This window comes from Hippopotamus amphibius, chromosome 15 (genome assembly GCF_030028045.1).
Source record: "Hippopotamus amphibius kiboko isolate mHipAmp2 chromosome 15, mHipAmp2.hap2, whole genome shotgun sequence".
Lineage (NCBI taxonomy): Eukaryota > Metazoa > Chordata > Mammalia > Artiodactyla > Hippopotamidae > Hippopotamus > Hippopotamus amphibius.
The window spans coordinates 19,314,572-19,333,492 of NC_080200.1; the positions used below are offsets into that span (position 1 = coordinate 19,314,572).

Consider the following 18,921-nt stretch of genomic DNA (forward strand, 5'->3'; position numbering starts at 1 on the left):
TTGGTTTGTAATGCTTTTGACACATCAATCAGGAGTTTCATGATTTTACTCATAATTCAAGCAAACAGCTGGCATTTAGTACTTTACTTATAAAACATTTGGTAATTGTAAAAGATACATTTAGATCTTTTAATGCATCATGGGCTGAGCTTAGAATCTTCTATGTATTGTCCCATTCATTTTTGCAAAAGGCAGTCCTATGAGAAATGCATAATTATGAACCTTCTTCTAAATTTGCAGAATTGTGGTTCAGAAGGGTTAAGTGATTGGCCCAAAATTATGAACTGAGTAAAGGATGTTCTTTGTACAAAACACAAGATAATTTTATTTCTCATGCTCTCGGCCAGTGGTTCTCAATCAGAGATGATTTTGCCTCCAGAGGACAGTTGGGAATATCTGGATAAATGTTTGATTTTCATATTTGGGTAACTGATATTGGCATGTAGTTAGCTGAGGCCAAGGGTGCAGTCTAATAAACTATAAAGCACCGGACAGACAGCCCCCACTTTTGCCAAAACTGGCTCTCTGTGCACTGATGCGAAATAAAAATTCGGAGACAGAGAATTGGAAGATAAGAAATAGAGAGGCTTTTTAAATTCTTTGCCAGGCAAAGGGAAGACACAGTAGGCTAGCACCTCAATAACTGTGCCCCCCTCCTTAGGGAATCAGAGAAGATTTTATACATGGGGCTTGCAGTCTGGGGTATATGATAAGGATCAAAGTAGTGAAGGTCTTTCATTTCTTTTCTTCGGCAAATTCATGGCCAAAGCTGACATCAGGCAGCTCAGCAATCAGGTCTGGTGTCTCTGAAGTTACTGGCCTGTGACCATCTTCTTTCTGAAAATAAGAATGCCACAAGGGAGTGTAGGGGGAGAAGAGATGCCAGGTGCACAGAGTGGTTCACACAGCATCAGAGAGTAATCAATTTTGTTAAGGACAAGTCTAGCTACAAGTGTTTGTTAGTAATAACAGTGAAAGAATAACTATGACTGCTTAACTCTTTCAGGCCTGTTTATGTTGTCTCCCAGCCTGTTCACTGTCTCCTTATTTTTCCTGGTTATCAGGAGAGGAGAAAAAAACTCATTTCTATATTTGTTGGTGACACCACTAAAAAATTATCCAGTACAATTGTCAACAGTGGTGAGGCTGAGACACACTATTCAAAACAAGCCCTTCTCCCAACATCAGCGAATTATATGAATTACTAGGGTATCTTGTTTAAATACAAATTCTGATTTGGCAGGACTAAGAGAGCCTAGAGATTCTGCATTTGTAACAGTCTCCTAGATGTTTTTGACGTTACAGGTCCTATTCTGTAGACCACTCTTTCTCCATCAAGACTGTGGTCCAGTGTTAGAATCATGTGTGGACATTTTAGGCCTTTTTACTAATAATATTCCTGCCCACAACATGTCTTATGCAAAGTGGTCAAATGTTAGACACAGTCATTCAGCTTCTGCACACACAAGTTTACAGGAGTCTCTTGAGAGGAATAAAACTTTTAGGCCTTTGTTTCCTTATCTATAAACTGGGGAAATTTCTCCTAAGGAGTTGGTGTGAGAAGTTGCTAATATTGCAGAATTCACAGGAAATTACCTGGCACAGAGCAGATGTTCAATTCACATCAGCTATTATGACTGTGTCCAAGTTCTGCATTTACTAAGCTCATTGGAACTCCAGAGAAACTCCTGGGATAAGAAGTGAGTCCACGATTACCTGATCTTGGGAGACAGTGAATTGTGATCTTGAAGATCTGCTCCCAGGGCCCCATGCAAGGAGCAGAGTGCTTAAGAGGCCACCATTCTATGATTCATCCTACAAAAGGACCTAAACCCTGACTCTCTTGTGCTGGCTACATATAGCCTCAGGAAGAATTTTTTTAGTCTTTAGCTATTTGAGCATGTTTCTGTATTCTACTCAAGAATATGAGCAAAGACCCTGTTTCTTGGTGAATCATAGTTTCCTCCAACTCTGTTTATCTTCTATGCTGGATGGTTACAAGAACTCATTGTGCACCCTGTACTCGTACATGTACACCTGCTTTCCAGCAACCAGGGGCAGGGGTGCAATGTGTGCTGGAGGCTGGTGGTACTGGATAGAGGGTTACCCTCCCATTTCTTCCTCATCTGAGGGGGCTCATCATCTCTCCTGGGCTATGGACAGATGGTGGCCTCTGAGTACTTGCAGAGGTACCAGCAGGCAGAGCTCATGGCCCTCTAGTCCCTGGTGAGCCAAGGACTCACCCTGTGGTCCATGGCCAGCATTCAGGAGGTGGTTGTGCAAGTAAATCTTGTGTCACTACCTCAGTTCAGTGCTTGCTGGGGTGGCCCATACTGCTGGAAAGGATCCCCAGCCTGGCTGGACCATAAAGGTTAAAAAATAAAATGAAATAAAATATATTAAACAATGGCTGAAAGTTCTGAATATGGGAAAAATATGGATATCCTCGCACATGAATTTCAAAATACTCAAATGGAGTCAACCAAAAAGACATCTTCACTGAGATACTTCCTAATCAAACTTTCAAAAATAAAAGAGAAAGAGAATTTTGAAAGAAGCAAGATAAAAAAAATATCATCAAATACAAGAGACCCCTAACAATTATATAAGAAGATTTCTCAGCAGAATTTTTGATGGCCAGGAGATTGTGGCATGATATGTTCAAACTGCTCAAGAAAAAAAATATGTCAGTTAAGATCCCTCTACCCAGGCAAGCTGTACCATAGAAATGAAGAAAAAATTTCTCCATTCCCCTCCTTAAAAAAAAAAAAAACCTGAGGCAATTTATCACCACTAGAGCTTCTTTCCCAGAAATGCTAAAGAAGTTTTTCAAACAAAAATGAAAGGACACAAATTAGTAACCATGAAAACATATGACAGTGTAAAATTCACTGGTGAAGATAAATATATAGTCATGTCAAAATAATTTAATACTGTAATTGTAGTATGTAAGACATATTGCACTCTAGTATCATGATTTAAAAAAACAGAAATGTTCATAATAAGGATAGCTGCAATATTTTGTTAATAGAAATATAAAATAAAAATATTTGAATTGAAACACTTTCCCTAAATTTTAGGAGACAAATAAATATGTAGGTCATTTTATTTGTTTGAAATTATTAGCTTAAAATGGCTACCGTAAGGATAATATATATTTGGAAAGACTTATAGCAAGCTAAGAGCAAAACCTTATAGTAGATTTACAAAAGATACAGAGAAAGGATAAAAGCATATCAGTACCAAAAAATCACCAATTCACAAAATAACACAGAAAGAGAATAAAAAAGGAACAAAGGAATTTAAAAAAATAAGGAAATAATTAAGAAAGTGGCAACAGAACATATTTACCTATCAATAATTATACTACATATAAACAGTTAAAATTATCCAATCAAAACACATAGAGTTACTGAATGTATTTTTTAAAAGACTCAACAATATTGCCTAAAAGAGACTCACTTCCACTATAAAGAAGCATATACACTGATAGTGAATGGATGGAGAAAGATATTCCATGAAAATAGAAACCAAAAGAAAACAGGGGGGTTACTGTAGTTATATCAGACAAAATAGAGTAAAAGTGAGAAGCTTTAACAAGAGACAAAGAAGGTCATTTGATAATGCAAAGGGGTCAATTAATCAAGAGGATACAATAGTTGTAAACATTTATACACACAATATCATAGTAATTAAACAATTATTAAAATATTTGAAGTCAGTGAAATACAGCAATGAAATAATACTAAGGGATCAACACCCTGCTTTCAATATTGGATGGATCATGTAGACAGGAAATCAATGGGGAAGTAATAAACTTGAACAAATAAACTTTAGATGCAATGGACCCAACAAGTATGTACAAAACATTCTATCCAAAGGCAGTGCAACATTTTCTTCACAAGTGCACAAAAATCTCTCTTCAGAGAGGATACTATGTTAGATCACAAAATAAGTCTTAACACAATTAAGAAGACTGAAAACATCTCATATATTTTTTACAAGCACAATGGAATGAAATTAGAAATAAATAACTGGAGAAAAAGCTAAAAATTGCAAGTGTGTGGAAATTTAAAAACAACAACAAAAACAGCAGCACAACAGCTATTAAACAACTATGAGTCTACAAAGAAATCAAAAGGGAAATTCTTTTTAAATGTAAAAATTTAAAATACAACATATTAAAACTTACAAAATGCAGCAAAAGCAATTTTAAGAGGGAAATTTATAGCTATATATGTCTAAGTTAAGACAAAAGAAAGATCTCAAATAAACAACCTAACTTTCCACATAAAGAAACTACAAAAAGAAGAGCAAACTAAACTCAAAGATAACAGAAGGCACCCAGCAAGAATCTCATTCAGATTCGAAGGAGAAATCAAAAGCTTTACAGACAAGCAAAAGTTAAGAGAATTCAGCACCACCAAACCAGCCTTACAACAATTGCTAAAGGAAACTTTCTAAGTAGGAAACACAAAAGAAGGAAAAGATCTACAAAAACAAATCCAAAGCAATTAAGAAAATGGTAATAGGAACACACATGTCAATAATCACCTTAAATATAAATGGATTAAATGCTCCAACCAAAAGACACAGACTGGTTGAATGGATACAAAAACAAGACCCTTCTATATGCTGCCTACAAGAAACCCACTTCAGACCAAGGGATACATATAGACTGAAAGTCAAGGGGTGAAAAAAGATATTCCATGCAAATGGAAGTCAAAAGAAAGCTGGAGTAGCAATACTCATATCAGACAAATTAGACTTGAAAGTAAAGACTATTACAAGAGACAAGGAAGGACACTACATAATGATCAGGGGATCCATTCAAGAAGAACATATCACAATGGTAAATATCTATGCCCCCAACATAGGAGCACCTCAATACATAAGGCAAATGCTAACAGCCATAAAAGGGGAAATCGACAGTAATACAATAATAGTGGGAGACTTGAACACCCCACTTACATCAATGGACAGATCATCCAAACGGAAAATAAATAAAGACACACAAGCTTTAAAGGACACATTAGACCATCTCGACTTCATTGATATTTATAGGACATTCCATCCAAAAACAACAGAATACACATTCTTCTCAAGCACACATGGAACATTTTCCAGGATATTTCACATCTTGGGTCACAAATCAAACCTCAGAAAATTCAAGAAAATTGAAATCGTATCAAGCATCTCCTCAGACCACAACGCCATGAGACTAGATATCAGTTACAGGAAAAAAAACTGTAAAAAATACAAACACATGGAGGCTAAACAATATGCTATTAAACAACCAAGGAATCACTAAAGAAATCAAAGAGGAAATCAAAAAATATCTAGAAACAAATGACAGTGAAAACACAAAAACCCAAAACCTATGGGATGCAGCAAAAGCAGTTCTAAGAGGGAAGTTTAGAACAATACAATCCTACCTCAAGAAACAACAAAAATCTCAAATAAACAACCTAAACCTTACACCTAAAACAATTAGAGAAAGAACAAAGAAACCCCAAAGTGAGCAGAAGGAAAGAAATCATAAAGATCAGAGCAGAAATAAATGAAAAAGAAAGGAAGGAAATGATAACAAAGATCAATGAAACTAAAAGCTGGTTCTTTGAGAAGATAAACAAAATTGATAAACCATTAGCCAGACTCATCAGGAAAAAAAGGGAGAAGATGCAAATCAACAGAATTAGAAATGAAAAAGGAGAAGTAACAACGGACACCACAGAAATACAAACAATCATGAGAAACTACTACAAGCAACTATATGCCAATAAATTGGATAACCTGGAAGAAATGGATAAATTCTTAGAAAAATACAATCTTCCAAGACTGAACCAGGAAGAAATAGAAACTATGAACAGACCAATCACAAGTACAGAAATTGAGACTGTGATTAAAAATCTCCTAACAAACAAAAGCCCAGGGCCAGAAGGATTCACAGGCGAATTCTATCAAACATTTTGAGAAGAGCTAACGCCTATCCTTCTCAAACTCTTCCAAAATATAGCAGAAGGAGGAACACTCCCAAACTCATTCTACTAGGTCTCCATCATCCTGATACCAAAACCAGGCAAAGATGTCACAAAAAAAGAAAATTACAGGTCAATATCACTGATGAATATAGATGCAAAATTCCTCAACAAAATATTAGCTAACAGAATCCAACAGCACATTTAAAAGGTCATACACCATGATCAAGTGGGGTTTATCCCTGGGATGCAAGGATTCTTCAATATACACAAATCAATCAATATGATACATCATATCAGAAAATTGAAGGATAAAAACTATATGATAATCTCAATAGGTGTGGAAAAAGCTTTTGACAAAATTCAAAATCTATTTATGATAAAAACTCTCCAGAAAATGGGCATAGAAGGAAATTACCTTAACATAATAAAAGCCATATATGAGAACCCAAAAGCCAACATGGTTCTAAACGGTGAAAAACTGAAAGAATTCCCTCTTAGAACAGGAACAAGACACGGGTGTCCACTCTCACCATTATTATCCAACATAGTTTTGGAAGTTTTAGCCACAGCAATCAGAGAAGAAATGAAATAAAAGGAATCCAAATTGCAAAAGAAGAAGTAAAATTGTCACTCTTTGCAGCTGACATGATATCATAGATAGAAAACCCTAAATATGCTACCACAAAACTGCTAGCACTAATTGATGAGTTTAGTAAAGTAGCAGGATACAAAATCAATGCACAGAAATCTCTTGCATTCCTATACAATAACAACAAAAAAACAGAAAGAGAAATTAAGGAAACTGCCATTTACCATTGCAACAAAAATAATAAAATACCTAGGAATAAACCCAACAAGGTGGCAAAAAATCTGTATGCAGAAAAGTATAAGATGCTGATGAAAGAAATCAAAGACAATACAAACAGATGGAGAGACCTACCATGTGCTTGGATTGGAAGAATCAGCATTGTGAAAATGATTGTACTACCCAAAGCAACTTACAGATTCAGTGCAACCCCTATCAAATTACCAATGCCATTTTTCACAGAACTAAAGCAAGAAATCTTACAATTTATATGGAAACACAAAAGACCCCAAATAGCCAAAGCAATCTTGAGATGGAAAGACAGAGTTGGTGGAATTAGGCTTCCTGACTTCAAACTATACTACAAGGCCACAGTGATCAAGACAGTATGGTACTGGCACAAAAAATAGAAAGGAAGATCAATGGAACAGAATAGAGAACTCAGAGGTAAACCCAAGCACATATGGGCACCTTATCTTTGACAAAGGATGCAAGAATATACAATGGGAAAAAGACAGCCTCTTCAATAAGTGGTGCTGGGAAAATTGGACAGCTACATGGAAAAGAATGAAATTAGAACACTTCCTAACACCATACACAAAAAGAAACTCCAAATGGATTAAAGACCTACATGTAAGGCCAGATACTATAAAACTCCTCGAGGAAAACATAGGCAGAATACTCTATGACATCCATCAAAGCAAGATCCTTTTTGACCCACCTCCTAGAATCATGGAAATAAAATCAAGAATAAACAAATGGGACCTAGTGAAACTTAAAAGATTTTGCACAGCAAAAGGAACCATAAACAAGACAAGAAGACAACCCTCAGAATGGGAGAAAATACTTGCCAATGAATCAACTGACAAAGGATTAACCTCCAAAATATACAAGCAGCTCATGAAGCTTAATACCAAAAAAGCAAATAACCCAACCCAAAAATGGGCAGAATACCTAAATAGACATTTCTCCAAAGAAGACATACAGATGGCCAACAAACACATGAAAAGATGCTCAACATCACTAATCATTAGAGAAATGCAAGTCAAAGCCACAATGAGGTATCACCTCACACTGGTCAGAATGGCCATCATCAAAAAGTCTAGAAACAATAAATTTTGGAGAAGGTGTAGAGAAAAAAGAACTCTCCTGCACTGTTGGTGGGAATGTAAGTTAGTACAGCCACTATGGAAAACAGTTTGGAGGGTCCTTTAAAAATAGAACTACCATATGATCCAGTAATCCCACTACTGGGCATATACCCAGAGAAAACCATAATCCAAAAATAAACATGTACCAGAATATTCATTGCAGCACTACTTACAATATCCAGGACATGCAAGCAATCTAAATGCCCATCAACAGATGAATGGATAAAGAAGATGTGGCACTTATATACAATGGAATATTACTCAGCCATAAAAAGGAATGAAGTGGAGTTATATGTAATGAGGTGGATAGACCAACAGGTTGTCATACAGAGTGAAGTAAGCCAGAAAGAGAAACACAAATACTATATGCTAACTCATATATATGGAATCTAAAAAAAAAAAAAATTGTACTGATGAACCCAGTGACAGGGCAAGAAAAGGGTGTCAGTGCAGGGAATGGACTGGAGTACATGGGGTTGTGGGGGTGGGTGGCAAAGGGGAAGCTGGGACGAAGTGAGAGAGTAGCATAGACATACATACACTACCAATTGTAAAATAGATAGCCAGGCGGAATTTGTTGTATAACAAAGGGAGATCAAGTCCATGATGGGTGATTCCTTAGATGGCCAGGACAGGGAGAGTGGGAAGGAGTCATGGGAGGTAGGGGATATGGGGGTATACGTATAAATACAGCTGATTCACTTTGATGTACCTCAAAAGCTGGTACAAGAATGTAAAGCAACTATTTTCCAAAAAAGAACTTAAAAAAAAGATAACAAAAGGAAGCAAATAAGTAGTAGAACAAAAATAAATAAAATAGAGACTATGAAGAGAATAAGAAAAATCAATGAAACTAAGAGGTGGTTTTTGAGAAGATAAACAAAATTGACAAACATTTAGCTAGATTGAGCAAAAAAATAGAATGACTAAAAAAATTTAAATGAAGGAAGAGACATAATAACTGATACCATAGAAATATAAAGAGTGATAAGAGACTACCATGAACAGTTAGACACAAACAAGGTAGGTAACCTTGAAGTAATGAACCTAGAAACAAGACTGAATCAGAAAGAAATAGAATATCTGACCAAACCAATAGCAAGTAAGGAGACTGAAACAGTATTTAAAAATTCCCATAAATGAAAAGTACTATAGCAGATGGTTTCACTGTTGAATTATACCAATTTTTCTAAATTGTTGCGGGGAGGTAGCACTTTCATACTCACTTGACAAAGGCAACATTACTCTGACACTTAAGCCAAGTAAAAACTTTGCAAGGAAGAAAAACTACAGGACAATCTCCCTGGTAAACATAGATGCAATGTGCTCGAAAACAAATGCCAACAAATATGATTGAAAAGCACATGATAATAATTTTATACTAAAGTCAAGTGAGATTTTTCCCTGAGATACAAGGATGTTTTAACATACATACCAGTAATTGTAATACACCACATTAACAGAATGAAGAACAAAAATTTTACAAGAATCTGTATAAATAGAGAAATAACATTTGACAAAATTAAACATTGTTTTATGATAAAAACATACAACAGAAGAGGCTTAGAAAATTTTACCTCAACATTCTTTCATAATAAAGACCTTATATGACAAAACCACCAGTATCATCAAACTCAAGGATGAGAACTTCAAATCCTTTCCCTGAAGAAGAAAGACAAGAATGCCCACTCTTGCCAGTTATATATAACATAGCACTGGAAGATGTCTCTGGAGCAATTAGGAAAGAAAATGAGTATAAGTCATCCGAGTCAGAAAAGAAATACTAACATTAATTGTGATAGTACATGACATAATCTCATACATACAAAATCATAAGACTCATTAAAAGGAGTTAGAGCTAATGATTGAATTAAACTTGTAGACTATAAAATCAACATATGAAACAGATGAATGGATAAAGAAGATGTGGCATGTATGTACAATGGAATATTACTCAGCTGTAAAAAGGAATGGAATTGAGTTATTTGTAATGAGGTGGATAGACCTAGAGACTGTCATACAGAGCAAATTAAGCCAGAAAGAGAAAAACAAATACCGTATGCTAACTCATATATATGGAATCTAAAACAATGGTACTGATGAACCCAGTGACAGGGCAAGAATAAAGATGTAGATGTAGAGAATAGACTTGAGGACCTGAGGCTGGGGGTGGGGCGAAGGGGAAGCTGGGAGGTAGTAAGAGAGTAGCAGTGACATATATACACTACCAACTGTAAAATAGATAGCTAGTAGGAAGTTGCTGCATAACATAGGGAGATAAACTTGATGATAGGTGATGACATAGAGGGGTGGGATAGAAAGGGTGGGAAGGAGTTGCGGGAGGGACGGGATATGGGGACATATGTATAAATACAGTTGATTCACTTTGGTGTACCTTAAAAACTGGCACAAGAGTGTAAGGCAATTATATTCCAATAAAGAACTTTAAAAAAAAACAAAAAAAGCAAAACAAAAACTTACATTACTGTACAGTAAAATAATCAGAAATAAAAGATTAAGAAAGCAATCATATTTACAATAACATCCAAAATTATGAAACACTAAGGAATAAATTTTACCAAGGTGGTGAAGCGCATGTACACTAAAATCTTTAAGATATTGATAAAAGAAATTGAAGAAGAGAAATAAATGAAAAGATATGAGGCATCCATGGCTTGGAAGACTTAATATTAAAAAAAAAAAGCATTTTACAGATTCAATGCAATCTCTATCAAAATTAAAAGGACGTTATTCATAATAAAGCTTGATAAACTGAGTTACTCAAATTGCGTAGAGGGGTTGAATTCAAATAAATAGAAATTCCAGGAAACAAAGAGAAGGACAATTTCTCCTACAACTGATCAAAGAATAGCAATTTCTGGCTCCCTTTAGTTTAGCCTTGCAATCACAGGTACTTCTTCAGCCCCAGAATAGTTGGCCCTCTTATAGCTGCCGTTGCAATAATTCTTTTCAGAGCCTTATGTATGTCTTTGTTTCTTAGACTGTAGATGAAGGGGTTCAGCATGGGTGTGACCACAGTGTACATCACCAAGGAGATTGTACTTGAGTGTGGGCTGCGTGTAGCAGCAGAGCTAAGGTACACTCCTAGGCTTGTACAATAAAATAAGGAGACCACTGAGAGGCGAGATGCACAGGTGGAAAATGTTCTATACTTCCCTTGAGCTGATGAGATTTCTCTTATGGAGGAAACTATCTTAGAATATGAGTAAAGAATCCCAGTGAAGGAAACACAGCCAAACATCCCAGCTGCAAAATACATCAACACATCATTAAGAAAGGTGTCTGAACAGGCAAGTTGGACCACACGGTTGATTTCACAGAAAAAGTGGGGGATTTCCAAGTCTGTACAGAAGGACAGCTGCAACACCATTAAGCTTTGGGTCAAGGAATTCAAGGCACTCATCATCCAGGACACCAGAACCAGCAGTCCACAGAGCCGGGGGTTCATGTTAACTGTATAGTGCAGGGGATGGCAGATGGCCACAAACCAGTCATAGGCCATCACAGTCAGAAGGAAGATGTCCAATCCTGCAAAGAGTATGAAAAAATACATCTGGATGATGCAGCCTTCATAGGTTATATCTTTGCTCTGGGTGTGGATGTTCCACAGCATCTTTGGGATGGTGGTGGAGGTGAAACAAATGTCTACAAAGGACAAGTTAGACAGGAAGAAATACATGGGTGTGTGGAGGTGGGAGTCAGAGGTGGTGGCCAGAATGATAAGCAGGTTTCCAAACATGGTGATTAGATACATGGATAGGAAAAGTACATAGATGAGAGGCTGCAATTCTGGTTCCTTGGATAAATCCAGAAGAAGAAAATCTGAAATTCGTGTATCATTCTTTAGTTCCATTTGGTGGAGGTGACTACAAGGAAACAAAAAATAACATCACTAATTTTCTCAGAAATTGGCATTGAAAACATCTTCGAAATTCTACAATTTACTGTTGCAATAAAAACCCAATATCCATAAATTTTGTATGGAAATTCCCCTTAAAGGGATCTCCTGTGTCATTTCAGAATATGAATTCCAATCCCACATTTAGACTAGTCATTTATTCTACATTTTTGATACAAAAGTCTGTCAAACATTTGCCAAATATAAATAGAGGACTGACCAACTTCTGGACAAAAAATATAGGGTGCTGAGAGAAAATAATCCCTATAGTTCAATGATAGAGAAAGAACACAAGCAAATATAAATTCACGTATATTATTAGATGAAGACAGATTCTGTGAATAAAAAGAAATCAGATGTAAAGAAAAGAGATAATGAGAGAGTTATTTTTAATTGGTGTTCATTTTGACCAGCAAACACTTGAACAGAGATCTCACAAAAGAGAGAGCAGGAGACTAAGTTTAACTGGGGAAGTGTGTGCTGGACAGATAGTAGTCAGGGCAAAGGCCCTGAAAGGGCACTTATTTCAGAAAAATGAGGTTCAAAATGAAGCTTTTGTGTCCAGGGTAAATCACAAGAAAGAAGGTGATAAGAGGTAGTGTCAGACAATTTGGAGGAGCAAGGTGGCCTCTCTGCTGAAGCTGAAATTTCAAGTCAAAGGGAGACCCTAGTTCATATGATGTTACTTGCACTTTATTAAACTTATTTACAAGAAACCCTGGGAACAGAGATGGGCTCCCTCCTTATTTTTGTATATTTGTTAATATTCTGGAACCTGTATTTTAAGGGTTTCATATTGGAGAATTTGGGCTCAGGTAGCCCTTCCCTGCCTTGAGAACTGCTCATTCCCCACAACACACACACACACACACACACACACACTCACAGGGGCCTGCTGGGGCAATGCTACCACCAGCCTATTCTCACTGTCAGCCACAGTAATTAGGAAAACAATGACACAAGACAAGCTGTCAATATTAGGTTATCTTTCCTGTAAAATTGTAGAAATATTACCTAAATTCCAGTTGTTAAGTCTCCCAGGGACATTTAAACGTGAGACTCCTTTTTTTTATCTTTTTAAAATTTGTATTGGAGTATAGTTGATTTACAATGTTTTGTTAGTTTCAAGTATATAGCAAAGTGAATCAGTTATACATACATACATATATATATCTCCACTCTCTTTTTTTAGGCTCTTTTCCATATAGATCATTACAGAGTATTGAGTAGAGTCCCCTGTGCTATACAGTAATTCCTTATTAGTTGCCTATTTTATGTGTAGTAGTGTGTATATGTCAATCCCAATCTTCCCAATTTTGCCCCTGGTAATCATAAGTTTCTTTTCTACAACTGTGACTCTATTTCTGTTTTGCAAATATGTTCATTGTACCATTTTTTTTTAGATTGTACATATAAGTGATATCACATAAATTGCTAAAATATCTTTTTTGATCCACCTTCTAGAGTAATGAAAATAAAAACAAAAACAAGCAATTGGAACCTAATTAAACTTAAACATTTTACACAGCAAAGGAAACCTTAAACAAAATGAAAAGAGAACCCACAGAATGGGAGAAAATATTTGCAATCATAATGACTGATGGGATTAATTCCCAAAATATACAAACAACTCATGCAGCTCAATATCAAACAAACAACCAAATCAAAAAATGGGTGGAAGACCTAAATGGGCATTTCTCCAAAGAAAACATAGAGATGGCCAAAAAGCACATGAAAAGGGGCTCTGTTTAAATATGACTGCTTTGTATCCATTATTTAAATAAACATAAAAACTCAGTTCAAAAAACTGAGACAGAGGGGAAAAAAATGAAAAAAATATGTGGGAGGAAAAGGTCAAATAATTTCAGGTGATCCCTAGAGTTTGTGATGAGGATAAAGCATCTTTGGTTCTTGAAACCTTTAAATCCCATTTATATCCCCATGATGCCCAGAATAATAAAGCAGCAAAAATCATTTTATCCAAAAAAGAATGGAGTTATATATTGGGTTGGCCAAATAATTTCCAAGGATTTTTGTGTAGGATGTTACAGAAAAAACCAAACAAACTTTTTGGCCAACTCAATGTTTACATTATCAGATATCTGACTAGTAAAACACCCCACTAGAAAAATGAACAAAGAGAATGAACCAACAATTCACAACTGTAAGTGCACAAAGTACAACAAAACTGGGGGTTAAAAAAAATGAATTGGTAAAATATTTTTCTAAATGACAACAAACCCAAATCTTCTGTAGTTTGAAACTCTGGATTTGAAATTTGGATCTGTACATACTTGCTGTTTGAACATGGGGAGACAAGGAAAGCATTCTAAATGTCAACATCTTTACTCAAACAGTGGAGATAGTGGTATCCATTTTCCTCGGGTGACTGACAAACTTAGACAATATACCTAAAAAGCTTAGCATAGTTCCTTCTTGTTTGTAAATGAATGGGTACCACTGATAGTTTTCCTTCTTCCTTTCAAATGTCTCCCTTGCCTTCCCATCTCTTGGTCACCAATTCCACAAACTAATTTCAGTTTCTTGTCCTGTTTTCCAGCTATCACAGGCTGGCACCCCTCCAGCCAATATTCACATTAATCCAGAGAAATCTTTCAACTTTACAAAGCTGATTGTCCAACTCCCCGATTTAACTCTCAGCCAGTGACTCCCCACTGGAGCATGAATCCCAAATTCCATACCTTCAAACCCTACACTTGGCTCCTGATCAAAACACCATCTTCACACTCATGCTGCCCTCAACCACATCAACCTCATACATAGTGAACTTGAGTCACAGTTTCATTTGATGCCACAAGCTCAAGACTCAGAGCCTATGTGCACCTGTTTTACTTTGCTTGGGGACTCAACCAACTGGCCTATTTGGATATTGTTTCATCTTCTTTATTTTTAAAACTCCATCTCCTTTTCAGACTGTCTGGATCATCTCCTTACTGAATCTTTTGTTTTTAACATTCCTTCAGAAAAAGGAAATTTCTCTTGCAATAATTTAGGCATAGGTTTATTGTTGTGTAACTTTTATTCAGTTCTGTATATTTTATTATCTTGAAGACTGTAAGTGCATTGAGGCATGCGTGAATGTTAGACATACTCCTAAACACCCTCAGACTTAGTTTACTTGGGAATAGTAGTTGAATGTATTTATATTGCACAACAGAATGAAAGAATGCCTCTCACAGAAATTACCAATAATGAGAGAACAAAAAGAAGCAGGGAAATATTTCTAAGATGGAACACATTCTGGAGGAATGTTTTTCATACTCTGAGATCCAGACCCATTACAGGGGGAAATTATGGTTTGTACGAATAGAATAAACCCAATCAAAAAATGGGCAGAAGATCTAAGTAGATATTTCTCTAAAGAAGACATACAGATGGCCAATAGACACATGAAAAGATGCTCAACATCACTAATTATTTAAAAAAGTGCAAATCAATATTACAATCAGGTATTTTCTCACTGCAGCCAGAATGGCCATCATCAAAAAGTCTACAAATAATAAATGCTAGGGCAGGTGTCAAGGAAAATAAGCCATCCTACACTGTTGCTGGGAAAGTAAATTGGTGCAGTCACTATGAAGAACAGTACAGAGGTTCCTTAAAAAAATTAAAAAAAAAAAAGAGTTACCATATGATCCTGCAATCCCATGCATATATCAGTTAAAACTTTAATTTGAAAACATACATGCGTCCCAATGTTCATTGCAGCACTTTTTATAATACACAAGACAGGAAACAACCTAAATGTTCACCAACAGATGAACAGATAAAGAAGATGTGATATATATATATGAACAATGGAATGTTACTCAGCCATAAAAAAGAATGAAATAATGCCATTTGCAGCAAGGTGGATGGACCTAGAGATTATCATACTAAGTGAAGTAAATCAGAAAGTGAAAGACAAATATCGTATGATATCACTTATATATGGAGTCTAAAAAAGATGCAAATGAACTTGTTTAGAAAACAGAAAGAGACTCACAGACATAGATAACAAATTTGTGGTTACCAAAAGGGAGAGGTAAATTAGGAGGTTGGGATTAACATATACACACTACTCTATATAAAACAGATAACCAACAAAGACTTACTTTCTGGCACAGGGAACTATACTCAATATTTTTTAATAACTTATAAGGGAAAATAATCTGAAAAAGAAAACAAAAATAGATTCCATGTATATGTGATATCATATGATATTTGCCTTTCCCTGTCTGATTTACTTCACTTAGTGTGACAATCTCTAGGTCCAGCTGTGTTGCTGCAAATGACATTATTTCAGCCTTTTTGAGGCTAATATTCCATTGTTTATCTCTGTGTGTGTATAACTGAATTACTGTGCTGTACACCTGAAACAAACACAGTATTGTAAATCAACTATACTTCAATAAACATAGAATAAAGTAGGCTAGAATAAATAAGACACAAAATAGAATATCAGAGCACCTCAAACATCCTCAGAGATTTTTGGTTCAGGGGTGTGTGTGTGTGTGTGTGTGTGTGTGTTTCTGTATGTGTGTGGACATGTGAATACATGTGTATTTCTTATTTGCCTGTGCACACATGCTGCAACACATGTAAAAAGCATGTTTTCTCTGGCACACAATCTAAAAAGTTTCTATCCACCACAGTAACCTGAAGAATAGTTTTAAAAGAAGGATAGCTCCAGCTGAGGGAAAATCAATAGGAATACAGAGCTCAACAGAAAGGCGAGGTTGCAGAGAGAACAGGCAGCAGTGTGGGTGCTGAAGTGACCTCAGACTCAAGGGACCACACACAAACCACACTTTTATTTCTCGAATTGACACAGCACAGCATCCACCTAATTCCTCTAATCTATTTGTTATTCCTTTCTATTCCACATTGAACACACTTGCTTTTAACATGGTCTAATAGTGGATGAGGCTGACCCTTTTTTAACTTTCCTTATGAGGCCTCTTTCTTTGTTATTCTTGGGGTTTGGGTTTTGATGCCTTTTTGACATATCCATTGGGCACACTCTACTCTGTTTCTGTGTCTTTTCCCACATGGGAAGCCCTCCCAAAATACACTATAAATTCCTACACATGGGACAAAAACCTTCCACTTTCTTAACTTGATTTATACCCAAGGACATTTTATCATACTTGTATTTATTTTATTGTACTGTTCTTCCTTCATGCAAATGTGAGATCCAAATAGGCAGCAACTTCACTTACTTTGTTCACTATTGTGGTTTCACAAATGTGTGTGTTTATGTAGAAATGATTTTTTAAGGATATTGAATGTATAAATAAAAAATAATAACAGGAGGAATGCAATCCGATTAAATATAATATATTCAAAACAAGATTATTAAAGAAAATAGAATAAAATAATTAGAGGAACTTAAGAAAAATAAAATGTCACATTAATACAAATTTTAAATTTAGATGAAATGGGAAAAAAACTAAAAAAAAGAAACACAGTTTTAAAAATAGTGCAGGAAATAGTATCTAAAATTTAATTTCAAGCTATATAAACATAAATGGATTCAAACATGCTTACAAATAAGATATAAGGAATCTGGTAGAATGCAAAAGCATGTATAACACAAGACTGCAAATGATGAATATTTTAAAAATAGGAAAAGCTTTTGCACAGCAAAAGAAACCATAAACAAGACAAGAAGACAACCCTCAGAATGGGAGAAAATACTTGCCAATGAATCAACTGACAAAGGATCCATCTCCAAAATATACAAGCAGCTCATGCAGCTTAATACCAAAAAAGCAAATAACCCAATCCACAAATGGGTGGAAGACCTAAATAGACATTTTTCCAAAGAAGCCATGCAGATGGCCAACAAACACATGAAAAGATGCTCAACATTACTAATCATTAGAGAAATGCAAGTCAAAGCCACAATGAGGTATCACCTCACACTGGTCAGAATGGCCATCATCAAAAAATCTAGAAACAATAAATGTTGGAGAGGATGTGGAGAAAATGGAACTCTCCTACACTGTTGGTGGGAATGTAAGTTGGTACAGCCACTATGGAAAACAGTATGGAGGTTCCTTAAAAAACTGAAAATGGAACTACCATATGATCCAGTAATCCCACTACTGGGCATATACCTAGAGAAAACCATAATCCAAAAAGAAACATGTACCACAATGTTCATTGCAGCACTATTTACAATAGCCAGGACATGGAAGGAACATAAATGCCCATCGACAAATGAATGGATAAAGAAGATGTGGCACATATATACAATGGAATACTACTCAGCCATGAAAAGGAATGGAATTGAGCTATGTGTAATGAGGTGGATGACCTAAAGTCTGTCATACAGAGCAAAGTAAGCCAGAAAAAGAAAAATAAATACCGTATGCTAACTCATATATATGGAATCTAAAAAAAGTGGTACTGATGAACCCAGTGACAGGGCAAGAATAAATGCAGATGCAGAGAATGGACTTGAGGACGCAGTGTTTGATGGGCAAATGGGAAGCTGGGACGAAGTGAGAGAGTAGCATAGACGTATTTATACTACCAACTGTAAAATAGATAGCCAGTGGGAATTTGCTGTATAACAAAGGGAGCTCAATTCGATGATGGGTGATGACTTAGAGGGCCAGGACAGGGAGGGTGGGAAGGAGTCTCAGGAGAGAGGGGATATGCGGGTATATGTATAAATACAGCTGATTCACTTTGGTGTACCTCAAAAGCTGGTACAAGAGTGTAAAACAGTCATATTCCAATAAAGATCTTAAAAAAAATAATAATAATTAAAAAAAAAAAAAGAGAGAGAGAAAGCAGGGATAGGTAATCCCAATTAGTGGAAGTGGTTGCAGTTTAGAGCAGCTTTGAGTTAAATGGAGCCATAGAAATTGTGCCTGACACACCTGTGGGTAGGGGAGGGGAACAGTTGAGAGAGTGAAACTACTGGTATCTCTACTTTCAGCATGGAAGACTTGTCAAGGTATTTAAAATGCATCCCATTCTCCCCTTCTTCCCCATGTTGGAGTGCAGTTCCTGGCCTTTTATCTCAGATGTGGAGATGAAATAAATTATAAA

The 18,921-nt window shown here is 36.0% G+C and overlaps 1 protein-coding gene across 1 annotated transcript; it reads right to left on the minus strand.

Moving 5' to 3' along the window:
- Positions 1-10,842: 10,842 nt before the first annotated feature.
- LOC130836300 (olfactory receptor 7A17-like) lies at positions 10,843-11,835 on the minus strand. Its single transcript, XM_057708359.1, has one exon. It carries the CDS (start codon positions 11,809-11,811, stop codon positions 10,843-10,845), a length of 969 nt encoding a protein of 322 aa, XP_057564342.1. The 5' UTR covers positions 11,812-11,835.
- Between the last annotated feature and the right edge of the window lie 7,086 nt (positions 11,836-18,921).